This window comes from Crotalus tigris, unplaced genomic scaffold, assembly GCF_016545835.1.
Source record: "Crotalus tigris isolate CLP2741 ecotype Arizona unplaced genomic scaffold, ASM1654583v1 scf7180000017980.1470182205:1502881, whole genome shotgun sequence".
NCBI classification, from domain to species: Eukaryota; Metazoa; Chordata; class Lepidosauria; order Squamata; family Viperidae; genus Crotalus; species Crotalus tigris.
Genome location: NW_024096756.1, coordinates 1322207 through 1342322, shown reverse-complemented (window position 1 = coordinate 1342322; position 20116 = coordinate 1322207). Strand labels below are relative to the sequence as shown.

General features: G+C 37.8%; 1 protein-coding gene across 2 annotated transcripts in view; it reads left to right on the top strand.

The window, feature by feature from the left end:
* Positions 1 to 20116, top strand: part of KLHL29 (kelch like family member 29) — a 155599-nt gene that overhangs the window by 120269 nt on the left and 15214 nt on the right. For both annotated transcript variants that reach the window (XM_039345890.1, XM_039345891.1), the window contains exon 9: positions 3575 to 3768. In XM_039345890.1, the coding sequence (XP_039201824.1) occupies positions 3575 to 3768 (194 nt within the window). The remainder of the gene's footprint in view (positions 1 to 3574; positions 3769 to 20116) is intronic.

Here is a 20116-nt window from a genome sequence, read left to right as displayed (position 1 = left end):
TCCTTGCCCCTCAACCTTTTCTTCCCTCTAGTTATACTAACTAGAGTATTAAAACTTAGTGTCCAAACAGTGAGAGCAACAATACAAGTCACAAGATAGCTCCTTCCCATGATAACATGGGAATTGACTTGCTGTTCAACTCCTCCACTGAGGTTTTAAGCTGCAAATCCTGTCACATTAGCAGCTGCCAGCTGGTTTATCCTTATGTGAAGTCATGGAAGAGAGTTCCCCCATCCCCCAAAAACATCAGATTTAATTGTTCAGGCTATTCGTTTCCATTCTCCTGGAATGGTAGGTAATCTTTTGATCTGCAACAGCTATTCTTGAGTCCAGACTTGGAAAGAATCACTTTGGAGAAAACAAAGAAAGCGGAGGTCAGAAACACTTTGGCCTAGAAAAGGAATTATTTGTAAGAGCTTAATGTCCATTTAAAACTTAATCCTCTGCTTTGGAGCAAGATCAATAAACAGGTAATATGAATCTGCTTCCAGAAAATCTTCCAAAGAAATGGAATCTGAATAGTAGAAAACATAAAGATTAAAATGTAGTTTGAAGCATGGCAAATGGATGCAACATGGTTACAAGAAGGTGGAATGTGCCTATTATACCAATGTGCCATCTTACTAGTACTATTTACTGGGATAAATTTAAGAGACACATTCTTCTTATTCCTGAAGATATCACTTGGGGGGAAAAGTGCATACCCTTTGAACAAGCTATACAGTAGTAGACCATCATTTAGCAATTGATTTTTCCTCATCTTGCACTATAGCATAGCAGGAGATCTTCAACAAAACTTTTAAGGAAGTTCTATCATCTTTGACATACTATACGTATCCTGCTTTTGTCACAGCAGTTGAATGAAATTGCTGAGTAAACAGAAAAAATATTATACAGTATATATGTCTGAAACAAGCAGAAAATATAAAGAAGCAAGCACAATTAATCTGTTTACTTTTTTGTGAAGCAAAGCTAGCAAACACATAGGAAATATATTATGTTCCATAACATAAATTCTGTTCTGACTTGAAAAGTACAAAGCTCAGTATCTCAAATATATTGATGTCGGAAACTTCCAGAGCTATATCCAATAGGGTTTTTTTTAATAATCTCTTTCACTCTGACAGAATAAGAGTAGGAGACTGACAGGTAAAATGTAATTCTCCTTCCACCAAAGAAAACACAGATTTGTATTTGGGGAGAGAGCAAACATCTCAGAACATTTTAGTTGTCTTCTTATCTTGTATACTCTGGCCTACCTATAGGCATAAAATTATATGTGTGTGATTGAAATATCCAAATGTAACTCCCAAAGCCATGTTTTTGGAAATAAACATTGTAAAATGAAATATATCCTAGGAATATGAGAATTAAACATTTTGCTTTTCTCACTTCAACTTTTTTTTCCCATGAAGTACTTAGAATATTTAAAATATCTTTTGCATTGCTTATGAATGTCTCCCCTTATTTAAGGTCTGTGTCTGTGGTAGCCATTCAGGTTATTCTATTTTCAACAGTGTTTGAAATTAAGATCATGTACGTATTTTGGCAAAAGGTTAAGTTTACTTTGCCTTTAATTTTTCCTCAGTTCCTTTCTTTTATGTTGTTGATGAAATATTATTGGTCCCTCAGCCTACCCCTGCAGTTTTTAACTAGGAGATTCTGAGGCAGCACTAAAAGGTTATTAACAATATGACTGTACATTTCACAAAAGAAAAAAATGAGTGAAGAATCCTGAATGCCAATAACATTCTTGTTTATTAACTCCAAAGTTGCCAGTGGCATTAGGCTCTGGATATGTATGTGTGCAAGAGCGGGAGAAAAAATGATAATGCTTATAGTTTTGTGTCTCCCACTATTAGATTAAGACATTTAATATTGAACTGGCTATGCTGTATTCCCTGGCAGTGTGTAACCACCATCTCTCTTTTTTTTTCTGTCTGCTAGTTTATTTTGATTGCTGCCATTTTAGCTTTAAAAATAAGTGTCTGAACTGGTGATCTTGTTCAAAATGAATCTTCATCTATGGTTTATTAACTATACATCTTTATGGCCAGCGGCTTGATTAAATTTTACACCAATGACCTTAGAACTAATTTAGCACTCTGATGCTTATATTTAATCTGCTATGAGATAAGGGAAGAAGAATGGAGTGGTAACATCTTAGATTTTCAGTATGATACAATAAAATGGGGCAGCTTTGTTTACACAGTGAAAATTAAACCAAGACAACTTCCATGTCCCCAAAATATCTGATAAATTTAATAATTAATAACTGGGGCAAAGAGTTATCGTACTATGTCATGTCTGAAAAGCAGATGATTTTCAATTGAAGTGTGCCATTTGCTTTCCTCTGGTTGCTTCTAGATATCACTGCACTGATTTGCAAGGATTATCTCTTCTGTTCTAATTAACTGAAGTTAATTAATAGGAGACATCTTTACAAAGGAATCCTGGATTATTTTAGTCAAATATATAATTAGATTTGAGAGGCATATGTAGAGAATAAGTTTCATTTTCTCTTCTGCTCATTTGCTAGCTCTATCACTGCCTGCCTTAACATGGTAGAAAGGCTTTCTTAATAAGAACAGAAGAAGCTATTGAAAAGAAAGGAATTGATATAAGATGGAAATGAATATAGGCCTACTTGTCACATAGCCTGGATCCATTGGATTAGAAGTCCCCAACCTTTTGGGCACCAGGGACCAGCTCTGTGGGAAAAGGTTTTTTCCACGGACCGGAGAATACGTGGTTTTGTGTGCTGCCTGCATCCCATAGATGGGCCTTTGCTTGTTTGTGCCGATTGGTTGCTGGCATGCCATGGGCCAGGAGTTGGGGACCCCTGCATTGGATGATTGACTGTTTCTTGGGTCTGCCTAGTGAATTTAACCCTTTCTAATACATCTAAACAGAGCCTATCTCTGTTTGCTTTTTTTTCTTTATGTCTTTACTTTCCAATGGCAAAGGATTCCAAGAGATAGATAGATACAGTACAGAGATAGATAGGTAGGTAGGTAGGTAGGTAGGTAGGTAGATAGATAGATAGATAGATAGATAGATAGATAGATAGATAGATAGATAGATAGATAGATAGATAGATAGATAGAGGGCGAGTATGTACTTTTATTGGATGGCTTTTATATGTGAGAGAATTGTGCATCAGGAAGAAAACCCTTCTTAATTCAGTTGTAGGTGGTTTTATCCTTTTATATGTTTATTTATTGATGTGAAGTGCAGACATTTATTTTGGGATTGGGATCTCTTGGGATCTCAAGAATTAGATTCAGCTGATGTTAAAAATATTAAGCTGACAGAATCGAGTAGTTGGGCAATACATAAGAATTCTCTCTCACATAGACGCATACACACACATACACTAGCTAGCTACATCTACATGTATTTTCCTTTTTTGTTGAGGTGATCATTCAGAGTCAGCCTTGTTTTGGAAAAATATGGTAATTGTCAACTGGATGCATTATTAATGAGAGTAGAAAATACATTTAGGAGATGTTTTCTTGACAGGTGAAGATTCATCTCTTTAACATCTAGGTTTATTCATCTGTCTTTGTTCTAGGTATGACACAATCACCAATCAGTGGGAGACAGTTGCTCCTTTGCCAAAGGCAGTGCATTCTGCAGCTGCAACTGTTTGTGGTGGAAAGATCTATGTATTTGGAGGCGTGAATGAAGCTGGCCGAGCTGCTGGAGTCCTGCAGTCATATATTCCACAGACTAATGCATGGAGTTTCATAGAATCACCAATGATAGGTAAAAGTAACATGCTTCCAGCTTTAACTTGAAAATGGGGAAAGAAAAATGTGTATGCTGTTGATTTATTGACAATGAATTCAAATTTTAATGTGTTTATAGAAAATAATTAGAAAAGTATAATTTTCTAAGATTATGAATTTTCTCATTAGTTAGGCTACTGGAGTTAACACCCTGAAAGCCCATCCCACCCTGCTTTCAATTAATATTAAGAGAGGGAAAGGGATGAAAGAAAGAAAGAGAGAGAGAGAGAGAGAGAGAGAGAGAGAGGACATGGTTGCAAAGTAAGTCAAGGGAAAATATGCCATATATAGTATTATGGTTATTGTTGCGTCCTTCGCGAAATGGCAAGACACAAGAAGCAGTTGTAGTTCTCAGGAACTTCTTTATTTCAGTTCAGCATACTGGTTACAAGACGCCGACAACACCCAAAACTCCCGGCCTCTTTTATAGGCCATTCCCAGGTCAATCTGCAACTTTTGGTGCGCCAGCACTTGCGCATGCGCACAAGTACTGGCGACTGCCTGTCTGGTCCCGGGCAGCATGCACCTGCCCGGGACCGCCTGCAATGCCCCGAGCCTGCTTGCACAGGCTCAGGACATAACAGTTATTTTTTAAAATTGGAGTGTTGTAGTGAAAAAGCATAACAAAGAGACAATGGGTGCCCTTAGCCCCGGGCTTTTAAACCTTTTCACCCATTGTATCACTTTTAGAATATGGCAACATCTGAGTACCACCAGTCGCCTAGCAAGGTGTCAAAAACTTGATGATAAAAAAAAAAAGGAAAAAAGTGATAAAATACAGGTAGTTCTCAACTTACAACAGTTCGCTTAGTGACTGTTCAAAGTTACAATGGCACTGAAAAAAGTGCCCCCCAAGCCACAGCCGAGCAATACACCTGCCTGCCCACCTGGCGACGCTCTTCCTCCTGTCCGAGGTTTTCATTGTGAGCATTTCTGTTGAGGATTGGCAGCAGGGGTGGGATGGGGGGTGTTTGGTTTTTATTCCCCCCCCCATCTGCTGGGTGGTTGCAGCAGGTTTTGGTCACTTCACATGACCCTGGGACACTGTGACCATTATAAATATAAATCAGTTGCCAAGCATCTGAATGTAAATCACAAGACCCTGGAGATGCTGCAACATTCCAGCTGATCAACGCTTCTTCTGGGCTCAGCAGAAGCATCAGGATAAGCACTGAGCTCCAGCTGAAGCCTGGAAGTGATCCTGGCACTTCCACTGAGCCCTGACAGCCCCAAAGAAGTTCTGATCCTGACGCTTCCACAGAGCCCTGACAGCCTTGCAACTCCAGCCATCTCTTGCTCAGGCTTGTGCGGTGCTGTCACTGGTTCAGTTCGTTCCCCTCCCCCGGTACCACTTTTCTATGATGGTTGCATACCACCTGCCAGGTGCCAATGTACCACAGGTGGTACCCGTTCCACTGGTTGAAAAGCCCTGCCTTAGCCTATGATTGCTACATCAGAAATATTGATGGGCTAGTTTAGATGTAGTTTTACCACACTGTCCTCACTTTTTAGTAATCCAAACGGGAGCTCACATGCTCTTATCATTCATCATAAATGCAAGATGGTTCAGAAATAGAGGGGTCCTTATTTGAGCACACATGTTTTCATACTTTGGTTTGTTAGAAGATTTCCATACGTGAAAATTGAGGTTTTTCTATGCTTGACGGTTTCCATGTGAACATGTTATGTTGTGCTTCTCCACCCCCCAAATCAGAGATATTCTTTCTTATCGTGAACAAGTGTCCTCTGACTTCTAGACTACAATAAACATATTGTTAACTTTCCCTTGCCCATTGTAGAAGAAGCAATTCAGGACTTGTTTGTAGCATTGATTTACAGGTGTAACATTGCCTCTGTTCCTTCGCTGCTGTTAATGCTCAACTAAACATGACATGACATGCATATGATGTACCATGAAATGCCCAGCAGGAAGATATTAACCAGTGGTAATCAAGTTGGTGCATTAGAGCAGGGCAAGCAACCTCATTCCCCAACTCTGTCTATTCCTAGAATCTGCTGAATGATATTATGAGGTTTTCTTGTCCTCTTAACAAAATGGCAAAACTTAATACATTATGCAAAGAAAACCCCACTTCTGCTCTCTAAAGCATTTGCAAAAGCAGTTAATATCCTCAAACTATTACAGTGCTAACCATTGTAGTCTAGAAAAAAAAACACCAATACTCTGCACATTTGTAAATAGGGCTCTAAGAAAAGTATCATAGCTGCAAGTTATGAAACGACACATATGCTTCCTCAGATAAAAGTAGCTAATTGACAAATGTCTGCCTAATCATCAAGGAGTATTAATTGAAGCTGTTGTTATTTTGATTAGGTCCAAAAATAGAATGTTTGAGTGACAAGACAGTTTTTAAAGAAATGAAATACATAGATTTCATTATGTTAAAAAAATAGAGCAGATACATCTAGATATAAAATGGATTCCCTTACTCCTCATTTGGTACCATTTTCAGTTGAATCTAAAACCATGACAATATTTGAGGGAGAGAAGTTTTTAATAAATAAAAGGAAAATCTTTTGAAAGGTGGGGTTCAGTCACAAATTTTCCATAGTGCTTTCAAGTGTGCTTTAGAGAATACACATCTGCCTTGCTGCCGCTTTGCTAAAGTCATCACGCATGAAAAATATTTTCTTTTGTCATTTAAAATAGATGGGTGGGATTATTATTATTATTATCATCATTATCATCATCATCCTCAAGAGTTTACATTTTTGCCTTTCACTTTAGCGATGACTATTCTGCAGCCAAAATCAGATATTAAAGTAATCCGAGTTGTCTGCCCTGTTTTGGTTTTGAGATTTCTTCTGGGTCATTGTTCTGATGTAGTATGGAGTCAGCTCAAGTTGACTTCACTAAATGGCAATCTAATAATACGACAACTGGAGTGCTCTGTCTTACTTTATTTTTAGAATCCTTTTGACAATACAGCCAGTCGTTGCTAAAACACAAGAGAGAACTTCATTATTCAAAGTAGTGTTTATGTCCTGTTAAGCTTTAGATTTTTGTGTGGGGGACAAGAGGGAACCAATGTTTAAATGTTAACTCAATAACAGTCCATAGAATATCAAGAGGAATTCTTTTTTTTCTGCCAACTTTGGTTGGCAGAAAAAAAAGTTCTTTGTAAGAGCTGATGAAGTCTTTAAGACTATTTAAGAAAATAGCAGGTTTACAAAATAGCAGGTTTACAAAATCACAATAAAGATAATTATTAATTAATATTTGGAAGGGCTAAAATATTTCCAGATGCAAAGTTAAAGTACATCTTTCTGGTTGTTACTCATGGTAGCATAATAATGTTGAGTAATTTTTGGATTAACCTAGACTGATTGCACAGGATAGCAAAAACACTTATAACTTGAAGGTTGAACCAAGCTTTTTTATTAGACAGGTAGTCCTTGTTTAGCAACTATCTCATTTAGTAACTGTTCACAGTTACAATAATGATGAATAAATGATTTCATGACCGATACTTGTATTTACAACCTTTGTAGGTCTGTAAAGCAAAGAAAAGCTAAAGTAAGATTATAAGCACAGTTGCATTTCATTTAGCAACCTACTTCATTTAACAATCAAGTTGCTGATCCTAACTGTGGTCGCTAAACACGGACTACCAATACTAAACTGGCCTGTATCATACAGGCCAGAAAATGAATCAGTAGCAAGTCACTATTGTGACTCAGTTGTTGCTTGAAGCAAATGTGTACTTAATTCTCTTTAGCAGTCCAATGAATAATCAGTCTCCTGTGGAATAGATTCTCTCATGAAGTGATATGTTCCCCATGAGAGCTCTTTAAACAAAACTAGAAATGCTTTAGCAATCTTGCACCAAGTAGAATTGAACTTGATGACCTCTGAGGCTACTTCCAACTATGATTCTATGATGTAATTCCTAAGGCATAGATCCATCAAACCAGGAGAGAACTTAAACATCTATATATGAAACATCATAGATACAAGTACAGTTATTGTTTAGAATGAATCATGGTGTTGGTAGAAATTCTAGCCCACTGAATAACACCAAACAGCAAGTTGAAATTAGACAGAGATTTATTGGCTACAACAGTTTGCAAAGCGTGGTGGACTCCAAATAATTTTTTTTTTTATTTTTTTTATTGAAAATTTTTAGATTTTACAAAACAATACAATTCCCTTCCCTGAACCCCCCCCCCAGCCCTCCCTTACCCTCCCCCGACCTTCCCAGAGCTGAATACAGGCTTAATTAAAAAATTTTCAAAAAGTCTTAAAACAGATATAAACCATAAACAAATCTAAATACATTAATTAAACAAATTGTAAAATAGTTAACAATAATATATGTATAAAAAGACAAAAATACAAGGAAATACAAGAAAATAGGAAGAAAGAAAAAGAAAAGAAAGAAAAAGAAAAAAAGAGAAAAAAAGTCTATAAAGTCTATAAAATATCTTAAGTTTTAAATATAAGTTATTGAAAAGCTAAATAATATTTTTTTATATCCAACTTATATTGTATAAAGTCTATCCATTTTTTCCATACCAAAAAATACTTCTCTTGCGATTGGTCTTTCAAGAAAGCCGAAATCTTTGCCATTTCCGCCAAATAAGAAACTTTTAAAAACCACTCTTGCAAGGTAGGCAAAGATTCCTTCTTCCAACATTGCCCTACTAACAACCTTGCTGCTGTAATTAAATTTAACATCAATGTAGGACTCCAAATAAATATTTGAGCCACACCTAGTCACAGCGAAAACACACATTATATACATTCTATTCTGACGCCTTGGCCCCTCCTCTGAGGTTACAATCTTATCCCTGCCCCTTACTATTTTGCTTCACCTATTCCCTTATATGTACTTTATCATGAAATCCTACAGCTCAGTGTGGAAATCCTATAGCCTATGTGCAGAACTCTTACAAGGTACATGTACATGTAGAAATTGTGTAGAAATCTTGTAGTCTACGTGTAGATATTTTGTGTAGAAATCTTACAGTCTACGTGTAGAAATTTTACAGAGTACGTGTCACTTAACTTTACTTTTTATTCTAAAATTTTGTTCCTAACAATGATGAACATAAGCATGGATGCACATGTAAGAACTAATAGTGTAAGGCAGTAGTTCTCAACCATGGAACCCCTTTAAATATCTTTTGTGGCACAGACCCCAAAGACATAACTCAAGATTTAAATTATAACATTTCTTCAAGCCTTTGCGGACCCCCTGTGATGACATCAAGGCCCCCCAGGGGTCTGCATATCACAGGTTGAAAACCATTGGTGTAAGATATTAGCATAATGAAGGTCTTAACTTATTTCAGCAGAAACATTAGCCATATTAAGTAATCATTCTTATTTCAAAATATTTTATCTGTCTTTTACATATATTTATAATGCATTATACATATAAAACAAATATATCACTGTAAGACAAAATGCAGTTAATTAAAATTGCAAAATGCAAACATTAGTAAAATAAGTTGCTAAATCTGCAAACTTTATCCGTAGTTGCTAGCACAAATATCCAATAGCACAGATAAAGCATAGGATTGAAATAGACCTGACTACTAAACTGTTCCATTTAACAGAGTATATTCTCTCATGGACAACTTTCCCTGACCTGGTAACTTCTCAGTGTCTTGTCTTAATTTAGAAACATTGGCCATGCTTACTTGAACCCCTCTAAAATGTTAATTTCCATAATGACAGCTGAGTTAACCTCAAACCGCCCATTTAAGAAAGAAAATAATGGATTGCCAACATTTGTAAATAAAGTTTACATCTCTAATGTTATAACATTTGGTATTAGTCTTTCTAATAAATCCAAACTCTACTCAGCTATTTCTGGCATGACAAATTTGAACCTGAATACCAAAAGGCTTCACTCTCCAGATGAACTACAGGTAATTGGGGCATAATTAAAGTTTGATTTTAAAAAAGACATCCCTAATAAATAATGAAGAAAAAGGGATGTAGGAAAGTGGTTTTAATATGTATTATTGTGGTTATAATTCCCCTAATTATTTAATCACTGGGCATGCAAGCTATAAATGTGCCAATTACCCATACCCCAGTCCAACATGCAAAAAAAGGCCAAGCAACATTCATTGTTGCGCTTAGATATTAAATAACACTTGGACAGTCTCTGAAGCAGACACTCATAAGATGTAGGAGAAGTCTATAAAATGGCTGGTTGGATCAAAAGCCATTCCACCGAGAGTATACTAAAGAAAGAGACAGATTTGGTTCTCCTGAGAATTTCCAAATTGCACATTTATTAAAGCGAAGATCTTTTGACAGTTGCGATCTTGTATATTTAGAAGGCCCTGTTTAGAGAAGGTAAGGAAAAAGTCACAAAAACTTTCATGCACACTTTTTTTAATATCTCAAACCTGATGTGGAAAAAAGACAAAATAAGCCTAAGAATGGAGGAGAAGGGGGCAAACAGAAATTGAGATTAATCAGAATTCACAGTTATCCGTTCCCACTGCAATATCGTGTACATATTACAAGCCTGTTGGGCAGTGCTTTTCGTCATTATATTGTACCTGAGGAACATGATCAGGTAGATGGCATTTTCCATGGTACTTCTGGCTTCTTTGAGGCTTCTGGTGAATGGAGGCTTTGGAATTTTACTCCTGCCTTGAAAAGGGCAGAAAAGGAACAAGTCCAACATAGCTGCATACATGTGGCCTTTTTTACTCTCATGGTGGAGATTGTTGCAGGTGAAAATGTATAAGTGCCTTGTAAATAGCAATGTAGTCTTCTAGAGCAGTGGTTCTCAACCTGTGGGTCGGGACCCCATTTGGGGTCAAACGACCATTTCATGGGGGTCGCCAAACCATGCTGCCCACCATTTTGTTCCCTTTTCCCTAGCTGTCCTACTCCCTCTTATTGGTGGCCACACCCACTTGGGGGTCACCACAACATGGGGAACTGTATTATGGGGTCACGGCATTAGAAAGGTTGAGAACCACTGTTCTAGAGGGAAACTGAGATACCAACTTTCCTGAGGTTTTCATCCTTCCTTCCTTCAGAATTGGCTTACGTTGTGCAGTTCATCCTGGCAATATGAACGTACTACACGTAGTCCTTAATGATTGTCTCTTTTGGCAAGCTTTCACAGTTACAACAGTGCTGAAAAAGTAACTTTGCAACAGTTTTCACATTTACACTTTTGCAGATCTGTAAAGAAAAGGAAAGCTGAAGTAAGATCATAAACGCAGTCATGATTGCACTGAGCAAACTACTTTGCTTATTGACCAAGTTGCCAGTCCCAATTGTGATCACTAAATAAGGACCTAATGTATCAAGGTGCACATTTCCCAGGTCTAATTTATATCCCTAAATTACCTTATAATAAATGATTTCTGTGGTTTTCTTTGAAAAGTTGGAACTATTATTAAATCCTTATGCAAGTGGAGACAAGAGATAGTATCTTGGTGAAAATAGTCCTCTGAAAGTGGCTATTTTTTTCCTCCTGCCGACAAATAACTGATTTTGCTGCCAAAGCTGGTTCTTTGGTGGCACGCTCCCTAGATTCAAACAGGGATAACTAGGAATGACTAAGACCACCCTTAGATGACCATGGACGTATCTAGGAAGAGGAATCTCAATGGTTGCAATTTTCAGTAGGAGCAGCTAGAGCAGGCATGTCAAACTGCTGGCCCACGGGCCAAATGTGTCACACTGAAACCATGCCCACCCCATTGCCGGCAATGGGGAAAAAGTCCCGATAGGTCGCACAATGTCATGTGATGTCACAAGTTTGACATGCCTGAGCTGATCATGTCTCCGTCCTTTCCTTTCAATTGTTTTTTCTTTTTATGTTTGCCTCAGGTTTTAATTGCATTCTTATTTTTAACGGTTAATCAACTGGCTGAATGCTGAATTTTAATGTGATTTCTTTGCATTTTTTATTGCTTTATTTCAGAATTGTGAATTTTTTTGCTTTCCCCATATACAAGTTAACAGCAACTTTTTTGGGTAGTTAAAGCAATTGAATTTGATTTATATTTACATCAGATTTTCACTATAAGGATTTTGTACATTCTTAATTTTTAAATGCTCTAGTCTTATTTCTTTTAACTTCTGATGGGAATCTGCCTTTTTTCTATTCCATTTTCATTGTGGGAAATATTAGCTCAATTCTTATGGTTATTTTGTTATGATATATCTTACTTCCTCTGTCCTTGAGAGATACTATTTGTGTCTGGATGGGAAACCTCAGCTACAGGAAAGTTTTGGATGGTATTAAAATTGTAAATAATGCACCAGCTTAATGATAAAGCCCTTTGGGAAGCCTTTGAAAAACAAACTCAAATTGAAAACTTAGGTAAAAAGTTTGATAAAATAACAACAGTTTTCAAGCAACCCAAAGATGACACTCAGCAGTTAAACCAGACTGGATCCGAGTCTAATTTGTTGCTGACAGATTTGAAGGAGAAGGAGCCTGGTTGGAAAACTGCAGGCTTGCTGGAGAAAGCTGAAAGGGGCAAGAAATTTAAAGACTTAGAAATGACCGAATTGATGAGTGATGAACTGGACTTTCTCAAAAAGATTTATGGAGATTGGGCAATGGGCATGCTATATCTAATCCTAGAACAGCGGTTCTCAACCTATGGGTCGCGACCCCATTTGGGCTCGATCGACCATTTCACGGGGGTCGCCAAACCACACTGTCCGCCATTTTTTTCCCTTTTCTCTAACTGTTCTACTTCCTCTTATTTGGCTATAGAAAGTGCCGTTCCTGCCTCCCTCCTCTTTGCGCATGCGCAGCTTTTTTCTATTTAAAGTTAGGAAGTTTCGGTTTCGGAGCACATGGAGGAAAGGAATACAGAGGACAAGCGAGAGAGAGCAAGCAGTGGAAAGCAAGAGAGAAAACAACTAAAAACAGAATTCGGATAGACTGTGTCTATATCTATCCACACATGCATACATACACTATAACCAGGGGTAGGCAATCTTGGCTCTTTTATGACTCATGAACTTCAACTCCCAGAATTCCTGAGCCAGCATGGCTCAGCTTGGAAACCTCTCCCTTTCCGCTCAGCATGGCTGGCTCAGGAATTCTGGGAGTTGAAGTCCACGAGTCATAAAAGAGCCAAGGTTACCTACCCCTGCACTACACACACACACACACACACACACACACACACACACACACTCCATATTATTTCAAGGAACATGAAGAAGCATTGGCAAAACAACTCTTGACAAAGACAGTTTGAAAATGTCCTTTGGTAAGAAGAAACTATCCAAATGTGCAATTATCCTAATGAAAGAGAAGGTAAGGATGGTAGGGAGCAAAGATAATTGATCAATTACACTTGCCTAAGAAACTGACAGAAAAACTGCTTTGGTAAAAACTACTCAAGGAACGCAAAGGACTATGACATCATGGAAAGAACAACAGACTCCCTAAAGTAGAAAGAGGATGAAGCAGTAAAAAATTAGGAGTCTTTGAAATGGAAATGCGGGTCCATATTCCAAACAGAGAGTTTGTGCATCATTTTGTCCTGATGATTGCCAATGCCATGATACATACTGAATAGATTTAGTTGCTTTAGGAGCTGGGTGTCTTCCTCCTTACCCCATCAAAGAAGGGGACCAAAGTTAGTCTTGTGTGGCTTTCACGCTTTCAAGGTGCAATGAGAATGGAATTCAGACTGTCTTGTGGAATCTCTCTCTCTCTCTTTTTGAATCCTGAATTTTGGAAAAGAAACCAGAAGAACCTGCTTCTGCCTCCAAAACATAACCAGCTTCTGATGTATTTGAAGAAAGGAGGCAGGAATTTTGTAGTATTCAAAGTGCACATCTACTCAAAAAGAGGAACAATCTCCTCTGTGTATTTTGTAGTAATGAATCTCAGGTTGGGAGCTTATCCCTGAGCTGGAAAGGCTAAACAGGTTACAGAAATAGTAATTATTGCTCATAAGTAATTCTAGTGAGATCAAGCCTTTATAATGAAAAAAGTGCAAGATCTATTAGAAGAACAAATAGCTAAATTTAGAGTTTAAATCAGAACACATTCTTGCTTATGAAGTACGGACAATCTCTCAAAGCTGAACTAGACCGGTGTTATTATATCAAAGCCTGATAATCCCATATTAAAATATTAGTTTGGGACAAGCTATCTTATTAGTGTTGCCCATCCCCCACCCAAAATGCTACAGAACAGAGGCCCTGAAGAGTAAAGATTTAGGGTATTCATAGGTTGAGGTATAATATTAAAAAAAGTATTAAGTGAAATTCAAAATAAAACATAAACATCTTAGGAAAAAGTGCAAGAACTTTAATTTGTATTCCAACTGCAGATTAGGAGACTGTCCAGGCCAAGTTGAAACACATTTTGATGTAATTTTCCTGTGTCTGCATGCCAAGATAGTTAACTCTTTGTATTAATTTTTTTATTTTATTCACAACGTTAAAATACAAACTTCAGAAAAGAAAAGAAAATACAAAAACAAAGCAAAACTAAACAAGATATTTAAAAAGTGTATTAAAAACACATATAACATAGATTGTCCCCCTTAGTTGAATAGTGATAAATATATTTCAAGAATAATAGTTCCTTTCCCTCTTGAAACAGGCCCACAAATTATGAATTTCTATAAATCTGTTTACCCAACCAATTTGATCTTGCGTTTATCCAGGTTATAAAAAAGTTAGTTAACAGGTAAAACCAACAATAAAATTAAACTTCAAAGCCCCTCTCTTAACAACCTTTTATTGTATTTAACAAAGTCCACTACTATAAATCACCACAATCCTTTATCTCTAGTCTGTCCAGGATCAATTATCTTTGATTGATTCTTAATAATAAAACTTTTCCTTAAAATCCAACTGGGATCTTCCACAATTGCATCTCATTCCCCAAGATCATAAATCTCTGTTGTAAACATCTCTGCAGCATTTCTTGTTCAAAGAATTCTCCTACAAGTTGTAATACAGTGTCTCTTGACAATTGTTCTAGGACAGTGGTTCTCAACCTTTCTAATGCCGTGACCCCATAATACAGCTCCCCATTGAGGACCACTCGCTGAGTACGGCCGATCAGCCAGCTACGGATCCATCTGGTGGTGGTTCTGCCTACCCCACATTTTTCTATCTTGTCAAGTAGTAGGTTGTGATCTACTTTATCAAATGCCTTACTGAAGTCCAAGTAAATTATGTCCACAGCATTCCTCTGATCCACTAATTTTGTCACTTGGTCAAAGAATGCAATAAGATTTGTCTGGCATGATCTATTTTTGACAAACCCATGTTGGCTTTTAGTAATGACTTTGTTTGCCTCTAGGTGTTCGTTGATTCGTTGTTTGATTATCTTTTCCAGGATCTTCCCAGGTATTGAGGTCAGGCTGATAGGTCTGTAATTTCCTGGATCCATTTTTTTTCCTTTTTTGAGGATGGGAACTACATCAGCTCTTTTCCAGTCCTCTGGTAGTTCCCCTGTGTTCCAGGATCTTTGAAAAATATAGTTCAGTGGCTCCGATATCACATCTGCCAGTTCCTTGAGAACTCTGGGGTGTAATCCATCTGGTCCTGGCGATTTGAACTCATCTAGGCTGGACAGGTGCTCACTAACCATTTTCTTGCCTATCTTAACTTGTGTTTCTGTTTTGTTTTTTATGGCACTATTTTTGATAGGTTGGTCTGTTTTTTCCCTTTGTGTAAAGACAGATGCAAAAAATGAGTTAAATAGTTCTGCTTTCTCCCTGTTGCTTGTCACCTTCTTGCCACTTCCACCCACTAATGGACCAATCATTTCCACTTTTTTCTTGTTTTTTACATGTTGAAAGAAGCTTTTTTTGTTATTTTTGACTTTGGTCGCAAGCCTTAGTTCATTTTGAGCCTTGGCTTTCTTCACTTCATCTTTGCAGGCTCGGGCTATTTGCTGATATTCTGACTTAGTTATGTTCCCCTCTTTCCACTTTCTATACTTGTCCTTTTTATCTTTCAATTTGTCAGAGAGTTCTTTATGCAGCCATGCTGGTTTCTTTTGAGAGCTGTTGTTTTTCCTCTTTGTTGGTATTGTGCTAGACTGTGCTTTTATTATCTCATTTTTCAAAATTTCCCAAGCTTCTTGAGTTGTTTTCCCCTTGAGGATTCTCATCCATGGAATCCTTCCCAAGCCCTCTCTAAGTTTATTGAAATTAGCTCTCTTGAAGTCCAAGACTCTAGTTTGACTGTGTTCTATTGCTTGTGCTTCTATAATGTTGAATTCTAATATTGCATGATCACTTCCTCCCAGGGTTCCTATGGCTTCAACACCGTCTATCATTTCATCTCTGTTAGTGAGAATTAGATCCAAAATGGCTAATCCCCTAGTTCCCTTCTCTACTTTTTGGGAGACAAAGTTGTCTGCTAGGTTTGCCAGGAACCTGTTTGATCTTCCACTTGGTGCGGAGTTTGTCTCCCAGTTGATGTCAGGGTAGTTAAAGTCCCCCATTACTATTGTGATGTGCTTCCTACATACCTTAGTTAGCTGACTAGCAAAAAGTTCATCTATTTCCTCTGTTTGGTTGGGTGGTCTGTAGTATACACCTATGGCAATGTCATTTCCCCCCCCCTTTTATATTGACCCAAATGCATTCAAGACAGTTTTTATCATTGTTGTGCTCTATTTCTGTAGAGATGTAGTTATTTCTTATATAGAGAGCAACTCCACCTCCTCTTTTATTTGGTCTGTTTCTTTTAAATAATTTAAATCCCTCTAGCTGTGTGTTCCATGTGTGGGTTTCATCCCACCATGTTTCCGTAATGGCAACAATATCGTATCTGCCCTCATTAACCTGAATTTCTAGTTCACCCTGTTTGCTGTTCATACTCTGTGCATTGGTGTATAAACATTTGAGTCCTTTGTGGGTGGCCCTGTGTTTCCTTTCTACATAACCTGTGTGGTGCCTGAGTTCCCCTATTGTCTTACCACCTATTTGGTTAGTGCACTTTATGTGGCACTCGCTATTAGAGGCTTCATTTTGCTTGATAGCAAGGTTGGTATTCTTGTCCACACACACATCTATGCTACATGCACTGATAGCCCTATAGTTTTTAAATTGCCGGGGACAGGGTTGTTCCGTATCAATTAACTCCCTGTCCCCGCTGTTAGTTTAAATTTCCCTCCAGAAAATCTGTGAATTTATAGCCGAGTAACTCAGTCCCTTTTTTTGATGGATGCAAACCATCTCTTTTGTACATCTTTTGATTGGACCAGCTACTGACATCGTGACTAATATATCCAAAGCCTTCCCCTTTACACCACTCCTTTAGCCACATATTGAATTGTGCTATGCGCTGGCCTTTTCCGTTTTGCTCCTTATACACTGGTAAAACCTCTGAGAAAGTAAGCCTACAGCCTATTCTGCTAAGTTCCTTCCCCAAGCTCTGGAAATCATTCTGCACAGAGAGTACATCTTTTTGGGACAGATCATTAGTGCCAAGATGTACAATAGCCTCCACATCACAGTCCTTGCTGCCATTCTTGATTATTTTAGAAATACGCTTCTTGTCCCTACTGGCAGTAGCACCTGGAAGACACCTGACCTCTTTCAAAGCCTCTGTGTCCTTTCCTAAATTTACATCCCTTATAATTGAATCACCTACCAGAAGGTAGCTTCTCTTTTTGGGAGCCTTTCTATTCTTGCATGACTGATGTGCAATACCTGATTCACACTTCTCCCTGTCAAAATCTAGTTCTTCATCTCAGACCACAATCCCCTGCTTATTTGAGTTATCTTCACAAATACCTTTACCTGTCTCCTTAATGTCCCTATTAAGGTCAGCAAGGGCACTGTAACTGTTGTGCAGGGACACAGCGAAAGCTTTGTGTTTATGGTTCACAGCTCTCACCCTGCCAGATCCCACGGTGGTCCACACTGCCCTCCTCCTGCAGGATCTTTGTGGTAAAGGGTGCTGATAGCACGGAGGCTTACTAGAGTAGAGGGGCTGAACTGGACACCTAATTTCTGCCCGAAGAGCACGGATTACAGACCCTAGGTAAATGATCTGTCCTTGTAGGCTAGTGATTTGTTTACAGATAGGACAGTTTCCAAGTGGACAGGATCCACATGCATGAACCAAAAATAACCCAGAGAAGAAGAACTAATTATTAACCTGTGGTTAATTATAGTTCTCCAAATGGCATCTGTGAATTTATACAACCTGCCCCCCCCCCAGCTGTACTGCAAAGATAATTAGAGGTAGCTTGGAATATGGAGGTAGATGCAATTGGGGGACATGTTGAAAACTCTGCTCGCTTTATTCCGTATTCAGTGTAGTCAATGTATTTTATAGAGTGGACAACAAAGCTGGTATGCAAGACAGACCCCACATGTTCAGATTCACAAATAATCAACCTGATGATTGAGAGGTATTATCTTGTGAAAGACTGTATTGATTATCCAATGTCATTCAGCCTTTATGTAGAGATGTATCTTCTAATTCAGTTTATAGCCGCTACCCTTTTTCACATATTATTTTTTCATTATTTTTAAAATATTAGTTTTTATTCTTAATGATTTAATCTTAAACACAGCCCCTTGATCCATCAACCTCCTGGTTGACAAATGCTTGATGATTGGAGATGTGCTCTGTGTTCTGATTCGGATTTTATTGTAAAATTCTAGCCCTTTATGGATAAAATAAAACATAGTTATGCTGCAATATTATCTATTGCTACAGATCAAAAAAAAGGACAGAATTGTTGCCACCCAAAACAGAGGGGTGTTTGCTTAGGATAGCTGGAGGGGATAATTAATATAATGGTCCCTGAAAGCTATCTGTTGGGAGCGCCAGGTGAGTGCTCTACTGATTTAAAATGTTCATCCCTTCCCTTTTTTAAGATAAAATGATCACTGAAGTGTTGATAAGCATCCACAGCTCAATAGGACAGTCTAAAAACCCAGATCAGTGACCACTTATGCAATATTCCTCTCCCTAAAATTTCAAAAAAGAACTTGGTTCAGAAAAATAAACAAGTGTAACTATTTTTGATGGGTCATTAAAAACACAATAAATTTACACTGTAGGGGAAAAAAATGAAAAAGAAAGCACACAATATAATGCTGATTCTTCTGCAAGAGATCTGAGAAACTGCTGACTCTTCAGAAGAAACAAAAGCAAAACTCTGCTATTAAAACCTCAAAGTGGGACATTTCTTTATACCACAAGGTGATATCCACAGCAGGGCATCAACCTTCTGGCGAGCTTATGTATTTCTGCCTTGATACAACCCAAAAGAATATCCCTCTGGGCTTTTGAGGTTAATGTTTCTTTATTAGATTAATACATATTTTGCAAAGTAATGGCCCCATGAAAGGAGCTATGGAAATGTAATCAGCATATAGGGAAAGGACACATCCAAATAATATTTTGCATCAGTAGCAAAACCACACTTTAATTTTCCAAGCACGAGAAGTTACAATACTTGGTGGTATCTACCAGAAGGAATGTTTTCCTCAAGAAAAAGGCTGACAAATGACTTGCTTTTTATCTCTTTGGACCAGGGACAGACAACCGTGGCTCTTTTATGACTCGTGAACTTCAACTCCCAGAATTCCTGAGCCATGGCTGGCTCAGGAATTCTGGGAATTGAAGTCCACGAGTCATAAAAGAGCCAAGGTTGCCTACCCCTGGTTTGGACAATTAGCTTTCTCTTAAAAGGATAGTTAAAAGTAGGATTTCTCCATCTGGTACCTCTACAGATGTATTAGACTCCAGTGCTGGCTAGGAGTGACAGAAGAAGATCAACATCCTCAAAGAGTACAGATTTCAAAAGACTGTATTAAAGAATACAGATTAAATGATATTAAAGTTGCAGGGTAGATTATCTAGTTTGGGTGTTATCTTTTTAACTTCATTTTCCTTTTCAGGTAACTCTTTCTGCTTTGGGGGAGTTGAGACCTAAAGTTAATGATACATAAGGGAGCAGGAGAAAGTGAGATATTTTAAAAATGAATTTTAGGCAGAGATTTTTGTGGATGGAGGGAGGACAAATCCTTTCATGCCCACATATAAATGTACTGTGACGTGGGAACTGAATGTGAAAAGGTGAGGTGCTCACATCTGTCTTTCCCAAAGCATATGGCTAATATTAAAGCACAGGTGTGCAGAGTTTATACAAAATTTTAACATGTAACCTGACTGTAAGAGGTCAACTGAGTTCTAATTGATCTCTAGTCAGTTCAATTATTCACACTTTGCACAAACAAAAAAAAATTAAGGTGAACAGCAGTCGGGGGAAATATTTTCTTAGACTGGTTCAATTATTTTCATCATTGAACAACATGGAAAAGAACGGATGTTAATGTGCATAATAAACAGAGCTGTG